The sequence below is a fragment of the Dreissena polymorpha genome, chromosome 16 (assembly GCF_020536995.1).
Source record: "Dreissena polymorpha isolate Duluth1 chromosome 16, UMN_Dpol_1.0, whole genome shotgun sequence".
NCBI lineage: Eukaryota > Metazoa > Mollusca > Bivalvia > Myida > Dreissenidae > Dreissena > Dreissena polymorpha.
In genome coordinates this window covers 7,698,084-7,708,379 of record NC_068370.1, presented here as the reverse complement: position 1 = coordinate 7,708,379, position 10,296 = coordinate 7,698,084, and the positions used below count along the sequence as shown (strand labels likewise).

At 37.6% G+C, this 10,296-nt stretch overlaps 1 protein-coding gene across 1 annotated transcript; it reads right to left on the bottom strand.

Moving 5' to 3' along the window:
* Positions 1-6,474: 6,474 nt before the first annotated feature.
* On the bottom strand, positions 6,475-9,321 carry LOC127862816 (pituitary homeobox 2-like). Its single transcript, XM_052402082.1, has 3 exons — positions 8,672-9,321; positions 8,365-8,527; positions 6,475-6,786 (listed from the first exon to the last, which is right to left on the bottom strand). Exons 1-3 carry the CDS (start codon positions 9,319-9,321, stop codon positions 6,475-6,477), a joined length of 1,125 nt encoding a protein of 374 aa, XP_052258042.1.
* Between the last annotated feature and the right edge of the window lie 975 nt (positions 9,322-10,296).

Genomic DNA, 10,296 nt, shown 5'->3' with positions numbered 1-10,296 from the left:
GAACGTAATGTGGAGTTTTAAAATACCTGCATCTAATTATTATGAATTGCTACTATCGCAAACCCTCTTGTAATATCACTATTTCAAATCGACTAAATTGTATATTTCGGGTTAGTTTATACATGTAACAATATCGGTAAATTGTTTTTTTAGTTGTGTTAACTTTGTCATAAGAAGACTATGTTATAAATAATGATGTTCAGTCATTGTTCCGTGTCATACGAAAATGTTGTGACTGCTGACAATGTTTAAAACTATACTGTGTCATTCAAATACGTTCTGAATAGTGAAAACGTTCAAACGCTGTACTGTGTTATTAGAAGATGTTGTGACCTATGAAGATGTTCAAACCCTTAACTGTATTATTAGATGATATTGAGTCTAGTGAAAACGTTAAATTTATGTGCTGTATTATTAGAAGACGTTGTGTCTAGTGACGACAATAAACGATATACTGTGTCAATAGAATACGTTGCGACGGGTGCTTAAGTTCTTACGATAAACTGTATAGTAAGAAAATGTTGTGAGTGGTTTCAATGTTTAACAACTATACTGTGTCGTTTAAATACGTTGTGACGTGTGCATGACGACGTACAAACGCTGTCCTGTATTATCAGAGGACGTTGGGTCTAGTGACGACGTTCAAACGCTGTACTGTGTAATCAGAAGACGTTGTTACTAGGGAAGAGTTGTCATTGATGTTCTGTCTCATAAGAATAAGTTGTTACTAGTGAGGACTAGTGAGGACGTGACGACGATATACTGTATCATTAGGAACCGTTGTTACTGTTGACAAGGTTTAAAAACCATACTGTGTCATTAGAAGACTCTGTGACTTGTGATGACATTCAAACGCAGTAATCTGCCATTAGAAGACGATGTAACTAGTGATAACGTTTTAAGGATACACTTTGCAATAAAACGATTTTTTGGGATTGCCAACTATGTTCAAACGATAAACTTTGTCATTTGAAGACGTAGTGACAGGTGAAAACGTTCACACGCTGTAATGTGTCATCAGAAGACGTTGTGTCATGTGACAACGCTATACTGTGTCACTAGAAGAAGTGATTAGTGACAACGTTTGAACGCTGCACTTTGTATTAAGAAGACATTGTGGCAGGTGACAAAGTTCAAATGCTAAACTGTAGTGCTAGCACAAACTGTGACAAGTGACGACGTTCAATCGCTACACTAATATAAGAAGCAGTTCTGATTAATGACGGCGTAACAACACTTTGCAGTGTCTTTAGAAACGTTGTGACATGTGACAACATTCAAATTTTGAACTTTGTCATAAGAAGATATTGTAACTAGTGAAAAACTGTAATGCGCCATAAAATCATGTTGTGAATTAAGTCTAAATGATTGAAAGCTGAACTATGACGCTTTTACGCTTTACTTAGAAGGCGTTTTGACAAGTGACAACTTTCAAACGCTATAATGTGTAATTATAAAACAATGGCGTGCAATCGCTTTACTGTGTCATTCGAAGACGTTATGACATGTCACAATGTCCAAACGCTATACTGTGCCATTATAATCCTGTGTGACAGTTGACAACGTTCAAGCGCTGTAGTGTGTCATTAGAAGACGTTGTGACAGTGTGACAAGTGACAAAGTTCAAATCTGAACGTTCAAACACTATGTCACCAGAAGACGGTGTTACTAGTTAGACTTTCAAACGTTTAAATGTATCATTGCTCTAGCAGAAGACGTTGCGACAAGTGACTGCCTTTAAACGCTTGCTGTGTCATTAGAAGACTTTACCTGTGACGACGTTCAAATGCTGTTCTCTGCTATTCAGATTGAAATTAATCACATTCTTCAAAAACTGTAGTGTGTCGTCAGAAAACGATGTGACGTGGGACGACGTTAAAACGCTGTACTGTATCATTCGAAGACGCTGTGATTAGTAAGAATGTTTAACGCTGTACTTCGTCGCTCAATTGATCTAGTGTGCCATTCGAAGATGTTATGATAAGTGACGACGTTTAAACGCTGTCATGTGTCATAAGAAGACGAAGACGTAAACACTGACTTATATCATAAGATTTCGTGGCTGGTTACAACGTTCAAATGCTCTACGATATCATCAGTAACAACGACAACGTCTTTTTATGACCTTTAACCATTGTAATATGTAGCCAGGAGATGCGGAGCAAATATTTCAACATATCGGTTAATGTCTCCGAAGACTGCTCCGCATCTCCTACACGGAGCACAAGACCAACGAGTAGGTCCGGAACACTTGTTGGTCCACAAGAACCCCTGCTGGCGACAGTCGCCACAGAACGTTGTAACCAGTGAAAACCTTGTACTATGTCGCAAGAGTACGTTGTGACCAGTGACAACGTTGTACTATGTCGTCAAAGTACGTTGTGACCAGTGACAACGTTGTACTATGTCGCCAGAGAACGTTGTCACCAGTGACAACGTTGTACTATGTCGTCAGAGTACGGTGTGACCAGTGGCAACGTTGTGCTATGTCGTCAGAGTACGTTGTGACCAGTGACAACGTTGTACTATGTCGTCAGAGAACGTTATGACCAGTGACAACGTTGAACTATGTGTCAGAGTACGTTGTGACCAGTGACAACGTTGTACAATGTCGTCAGAGTACGTTGTGACCAGTGACAACGTTGTACTATGTCGTCAGAGAACGTTGTGACCAGTGAAAACGTTGTACTATGTCGTCAGAGAACGTTGTGACCAGTGACAACGTTGCACTATGTGTCAGAGAACGTTGTGACCAGTGACAATGTTGTACTATGTCGTCAGAGAACGTTGTGGCCAGTGATCGGTAATTTCCGTAACCATATTGAACATTTCAGCTTACAAGTTTTCCTTTCTAATGTTTTCTCAAATATCAAAGCACGAAATTATTGTGTACCATTACACAAATGAATAACAAGTAATATTTCATTGATTTTGGTGAGGAAAACTGTCTATACATGCTTATAAATACCAATTAAGACTCAACTAAAGTGCATTAAATATTGAAAAATAAATAATATTTCAGTTCTTCGGTCCATCTGATAGTTTCATCAATTCCCATACTATGTCATCAGAGTACGTTGTGATCAGTGACAACGTTGTACTATGTCATCAAAGTATGTTGTGACCTTGAACATCGCTGTACTTTGTCGTCAGAGTACGTTTTGACCATTGACAACGTTGTATAATGTCGTCAGAGTACGTTGTGACCAGTGACAACGTTGTAATATGTCGTTATAGTACGTTGTGACCAGTGACAACGTTGTACTATGTCGTCAGAAAACGTTGTGACCAGTGACAACGTTGTCCTATGTCGTCAGAAAACGTGATGACCAATGACAACGCTGTACTATGTCGTCAGAAAACGTAATGACCAGTGACAACGTTGTACTATGTCGTCGAAAAACGTAGTGACCAGTGACGACGTCATTGTGAATTTAACTGAGAATGTCTGCCTTAAGCATAATATACATAATGTCCCTGTTTGTGTATAAATGTGACCGTTCTTATTAACTGGCCTCTTCAACATTGTCCTTAATTACACCAAATCACACTTTTGATGAGATATCAAAGTGAAACTTTCGAACAATTTCTGTGTTACAAATCAAAGTAAGTAACTGATTTGTATTAAAGGGAGTATTAAAGAACTGAACAAGATATATATTAGAAAATACATTTTAATCATGATTTACTGTATACAATTGGTACATAAAGTTTGATAAAAAATAACATTTGAGTAATAGTATTGCGATTTGTGAAATAAACTACATGTGTACATGTAATACTACAAAATGTTGATGAAAATCCAACATGCAATACATAAAAAGTATTTCTTCCAAGATGCAAAGTTGGATTATCAATTAAAAAACATATTGTTTACACTAAAAACCAAATATCATGTATTTCTATAACAGATGATAATAAATGTTCTGACATGCATTATTAAATGCTTATAATATAAATAAGACAAGAAATGTGTCACAGAAACTGATGCCCGTCATGACACATGTTTTGACACAGACAAATCCACTATCTATTCTACGGTGTACACAGAGACAAATGGCCATACTGCAGTAAACAAAATGGTCAGAACAAAAATTCCTTGCTTAAGTATCATCTACACATTTAGGTCATTCAGACATGAAAGTTTGAGTGAGTTCCACCCAGTTGTTGAGGAGGAGTTGAAAACAAAAGCTTAGGGACATACAAACGGACAGACAGGTGAAATCTAGTACATATTGGACGATTTGTGAGTGGACAAGTGTTTTCATTTATTTGTTTCCTTGAGTGATACAATCTTGGAAGTGTAGACATAAGTAATAAAAACTCTGGATATTGGTCCCATACCTGATATACCATACATTAACTTTAATCACTTTCACATGGCTTATGTAAAGAAAAATAATATCAAAATAAGTGTTTACTTGCAGAGTGGCATATCCTTCTTCCAAACAAGAGGTTTATTTGTTGAAATAACAATTGTATGTCCTTATTCATTATATATTTCATCATGGTCTAAGACAGACAATGTTTTAAAGTTCAGGTGGAGCTGTACAAATTACGCTGCTTTTTTCAAGCTTTTGTAAAATTCTTCGATGGCGTAAATTCTCATTTTGAAAGATTCTTAAGGTCGACAGATCGAGTTTGGAACGATACAGTCTAGGAAGTGGTCCGAATAAACGTGTGTATAAAACGTTGGAATCTACACTCCCCAGTCTTTTTTTGTATATTAGTCCTTTGGTAATTAACTTTTTTTCAGAAAATTGATGACTGCTGATAAAATTGTGACATTCAAATATTTTTCCCATTGTTTATATTGACACTGGAAGTAGGTATACCGTCCGGCATGAACGACAACTCTGTTAAGATGGAATTACGAAAATCCGGAATATTGATGACAAATATCTTGTCACCTGAACGATTCACTGCACAGTAAGATAATGTGAAAGAGGGTTATATCGATATAGTAAGCTATTTAGAGAATCATTATGTTAATATAGAAGCTCGTACACTTATTCACATCAGGTATTTGCTGTTGTTTACATAATATGATGTTTATTACAATGAATCATGTAATATATATTGTTAGTTTAGGCCGAAACCTAATGATACTTATATGATTCTCTCAGTACTTGTACTTGCACACACTGACATAGTCCGTGTTTTTCACCTGATTATTACCTTGCAGAGGCACAAGTAAATTGAAGAGACACAGCCTGAGAACAATACCAAACATATGAATGTTGAAACCGTAACTTGGTTCCCTCAACAAGCCTTCCGTCATTTACATCGACAAGCGTGACTCCATGTACCTTATCGTCATTCACACCGACAGCTATTTCACTTGTTGTGATTTGACACATGGCAAATGGTTAAGCATTTAAATCACAATTTACCACCACCTTGTATCGATGATTATGTACCTTAACTCGTTTATTTTAATAACCTGCAACACGGATCTGATAATTAGAAACAACACGAATGGCCCTCGCCATTAAGTTCTCGATTGTATTGCTTGGTTTGTTTACATCTTACATTGATTTTGTTTGCACAGTGAATACCTGGTCTGGGTTACCACGAAGAGGCACAGCAGTGCTTACCTTGTGTCGGTTAACTTGCAGATGCACATAAGCGCTTTTATTGTTTCGTTTAACTTGCAGATACACATTAGTGTTTTTCTTGTCTCGCTTAATTTGCAGAGGCACAGGGGTGTTTACTTTCTCTCGTTTTACTTGCAGATACACATCCGTGTTTACATCGTCTGTGTTAACTTGAGGAGGCACAGAAGTGTTTACATCGTTTGGGTTAACTTGCAGAGGCCCAGCAGTGTTAACATGTACATCGTTGGAAACATAGGTAAAATATTTATAATTGGCATCAACACAAAGTCAAAGAACGACGATGGAAGAAACCTGTACAATAAAAACCTGTTACATATTTATTACTCTATGAAACGTATTATTTTTTAGAAATAATACATGGCAGTTAAAGAATAAATGATGAACATGCAAAATAAAAACCGTTCGGGCGAGGCGTTTTTCAATGGGCGGACGGGGATGAGAATCTATTAATTTATTTTATATGGCCTTAAATGCACTCTGCAGTTCTTTTTAATTTGCATTACACTTATACCACAATATTGTGGAACATAACAAATCACCATTAGTAGATGAAGAGGGTTAACTTAAAGAGGCACAGCAATGTTTACATCGTCTGAGTTAACTTGTAGAGGCACAGCAGTGTTTACATCATCTGGGTTAATTTGCAGAGGCACAAAAGTGTTTATATCGTTTGGGATAACTTGCAGAGGCACAGCAGTGTTAACATCGTCGGGGTTAACTTGAAGAGGCACAGCAGTGCTTACATCGTCGGGGTTATCTTACAAAGGAACATCAGTGTTTACATCGTCGGGGTTAACTTGCAGAGGCACAGCAGTGTTTACATCGTCGGGGTTAACTTGCAGAGAAAAAGCAGTGTTTACATCGTCTGGTTTAACTTGCAGAGGCAAGGTTTAACTTGCAGAGGCATAGCCGTGTTTACATCGTCTGGGTTAACTTGCAGAGGTACAGCAGTGTGTAAATAGTTGGTGTTAACTTGCAGAGGCACGGCAGTGTTTGCATCGTCGGGGTTATTTTGCAGAGGCACAGCAGTGTTTACATCGTCGGGGTAAACTTGCAGAGGCACAGCAGTGTTTACATCGTATGTGATAAGTTGCAGAGGCACAGCACTGTTTACATCGTTTGTGTTAAGTTGCAGAGGCACAGCAGTGTTTACATCGTCTGTTGTAACCTGCAGAGGCAAAGCAATGTTTACATCGTCTTGGTTAAGTTGCAGAGGCAAAGCAGTGTTTACATCGTCGGGGCTAACTTGCAGAGGCACAGTAGTGTTTACATCGTCTGGGTGAAGTTGCAGAGGCACAGTAGTGTTTACATCGTCTGTTGTAACTTGCAGATGCCAGCCTTAGTAAATACCATACTCCTTCCCAAACATGACAATTTAGACAAGCACTGTTAAACATTTCGATTGGGCTGGAATGTCAGTAATTGTTCTACCTGAACATAGTTCTCCTTCAGATAACATTAATACTGCTCAACTTTTTCCAGACATTTCTTACTTGCAATAAATGTGAGGTCTTCTTTGCGCTTATCAACAATATCATGTATTGCGCTACTCGGTCGTTTTAATTATATTTTAGGCTTGCTGCATTTTCTTACATCAGTCGTGAGAGATGCTTTCAGATTGGCCAACTTATCACCTTGCTCTTTCATAGTGTTTAATTAAATTTTCTAGAATTATATTTATTTTCTGGCGTTTGTCACGTAGTTTCTGTAATTGTTGTATGAAGCCTACAAAGTCAACATATCAGTGTTCCAATTATTCTCAAGTTTCTGTAGTGTTTCCAGAATATTTGTCATCTTTTTTATAGTGTTTGCAGGTTTGGTGGTGATTCTTTGACTTACTCGGATATCAGTGTTAAGTTTGCACATGGTCTGAAAGGGAAATGATATTCAAATGTTTAATGTGATTTAAATAAACACAATGCGAAAGTATGTTTGAACGTTTGTCATCATGTGTGTGTTGTTTTTAAAATGTTCGTTGTCAGGTAATGAGATATTAAAAGTTTTTATTTTAATACCGTTGTCGATTTTTTGTAGACATACAAAAACTATCGGTTATTGTCATCCTTGAATTTTTATTCGCATATACTGTCTTTCACTAATAAAATAATTGATATGACTGATGCTGAATGGTCTATTTATGAAAACAAACACTTTTAAAATCAATTAAATGGTTGAGTTAATTGTGATTTAGCAAAATTTATTGCTACAGAGCTGACTGTGGTCATCACAAAACATTTTAGACGTGTGTCTTCATAAAGGTCACATATCTGAAAGAAATCCTGAACTTCCTTTCACACTGGCCACTTACTCTCCTGCCAAACATCACATGTTTCCTAAACAACGGATCCTGCAGATTACTACATTTTGCACAACACAATTTTAGACAATTATCGCAGTAAACCACCATTTTCACAATATTAAATATTTTCACATGACTGGTTAACAAAAATTATCAATGAAAGAGATGGTGTGAGACGCAATCTGTGAGTTGGAAATAGGCATAATGGGACTGGTAGTGTTTAACCTATAACAAACTTATTTCTTCTAAATTACAATATGTTTTATAGTTTTTATAAACGACGAACGCAGATGCATCAAGTAAAATAATTTATTTACGACATTTGTAACAGTTATGAATGCGATATCAAATGTACGCAAAGGTACAATCACAATCATTATAGCACAAGCTAAAACAAAGGTATGGAAAACCTTAACAAACAAAAGAATGTAAATGAGGTCCAGATACCATCTGTGGTAACTGTTTGTACGTATTGGACGCCATTAAGCCGTGAGTTGACGTCATCATTTGATGCGTTGCAGCTGGGGTGGGACACCAACTAGTTGTCATGGAAGACGGGGTGTGGTAATACGGAGCGTATGGTGTCAGAGACGCTGTTGAAGTCAACTGTCTGTAAGGTAGTTGGTTGAAAATAACATGTTGTACCATGTTGTTGTTCGGATTTGATGTTACCGTCTGCATCCAAGGCTTGTGCATGTAAGCGTTGTTCTGCGACGAAAGCGTGCTTGGAAAGTTGCTGTACATTGGAACTTACGGTTGTATTGGTGATGGTACCGGCGTCACGTGCATCATGTTTGACTGAGTCGAGTTGTTCATGTTCTCCACTCGCCTGCGCCACCTGGCGCGCTTGTTCTGGAACCAGATCTTGATGTTGGTATCCTTGACGCCAAAGTCTTTGGCAATGTTCTCCATCATCTCCGAGTCAGGGTACGGATTATCGTGGAAGATTTTCATCAGTGACTTCAGCTGCTCTTTAGTGTAATTGGTTCTCGCAGATTTGTTAGACTTCTTGTCCGATTCCTTATCGCCACTGCTTTCTGACTCGGTGTATGTTTGTGGCGAGCTGCTGACGGAACCAGACGAACGCGCTGTACTGGTTGGGGTACGTGTTACACTTTCAGCATTCACTGACGATGGTGAAAAGGAATTTAGTGACGTCATCGAGCAGTTTGTCGCGCTTGGTGTACTCTGACGCTCTGAAACGGTTGTTGTTAATGAACCATTTCCGGAATCTATCGGCAACTCAGACGATGACACCTGGAATACGGAGATAACTGAAGAATCTTGGCGTTTATTGTCGTCATTTAGAAAATTTATTTTCGAGACAGCCTTGTCAACCGAGCGGCTGGTCGGCATGTTATATGGATGGTAGCGTACTGAGCGGGAACTCTTGTAGAACGTCATCTTTTACTCGAGGAAGATATCCGCCGAACGTTTTGTTATCATCGCCAAGCACGTTCACTTGGGGGATTGTTGTCGGTAGAGTGAAACTCGTTGGCAGAATCTATAAAATATGAATGTTTACTTTAACTAGTTTATTTTGAATCATGACCTGTTCGTTATAAACTATAAAATCGAAATGGAATGCTAAAAACAATGCAATTAAGAATTGACAAATATTCCTGTCATTATTTTAAAGCATATTTTGAATGGTATTACCGATATTAACAATTATACATTATCAAACCTAGCAATGAATTAAATCATCGTAGATGGAACAAAGATATGCGGAATTAAAGTCTAAGACAATGTCACTGTGATATTGGTCTGCTTTGATTAACATAATATAAAGCAACAAGAAAATAACATTGTTTTTGTAAATGCGTTGGCTTCTGTCAATAACGAGGTTATACTATCTCTTGATAGCCGCTATTGTTTCAGCAATCACACGATAATGATTAGCTTGGAGAATTATGGCCCCTATATACGAGCTTGGACCCGGACACGATGTCAGTGTTTGAGCGAACTCGTTACCAAACTGTCATCACCCGCCACTAATCAAATGAACAAAGTGTGAATTTAGCTCACCTTGCGTTACCAATAGATCGATTAACGACCGAATCAAAGAACTTGATTACTCATCGAGTAATTAAACATCATTTACTCGATGTCACACTCGTCATGCCGAGATCCAAGCTCGTATATAAGGGCTATAACTTCCCAAGCCAACTAATTGATTTTGATAACTTTAACAAAAGAAATTATCAAAGACAAATCAACACTCGTAAGAGAGACGTGGGCACATAACCAATTGCAATGATTGAGCATGTAAATATAATTAATTAGTTGTATGTTCTGTCGTGTTCCTAATAACCAGCATACATGTAAATCTAGCAAAATTAAGTTACTTTATTTACATTCAATTTTAAACCTGTATTT

Bases quoted from the DNA above. Each gene is read 5' to 3' on its own strand.
- LOC127862816 (XM_052402082.1), bottom strand. From the start codon at position 9,321: ATGACGTTCTACAAGAGTTCCCGCTCAGTACGCTACCATCCATATAAC. The intron at 8,528-8,671 runs GTAAGTTCCAAT...ACTACCTTACAG, and splicing joins GTACCATCACCAATACAACC to ACAGTTGACTTCAACAGCGT. The intron at 6,787-8,364 runs GTATCTGGACCT...TTGCCTCTGCAG, and splicing joins ACAAACAGTTACCACAGATG to GTTACAACAGACGATGTAAA.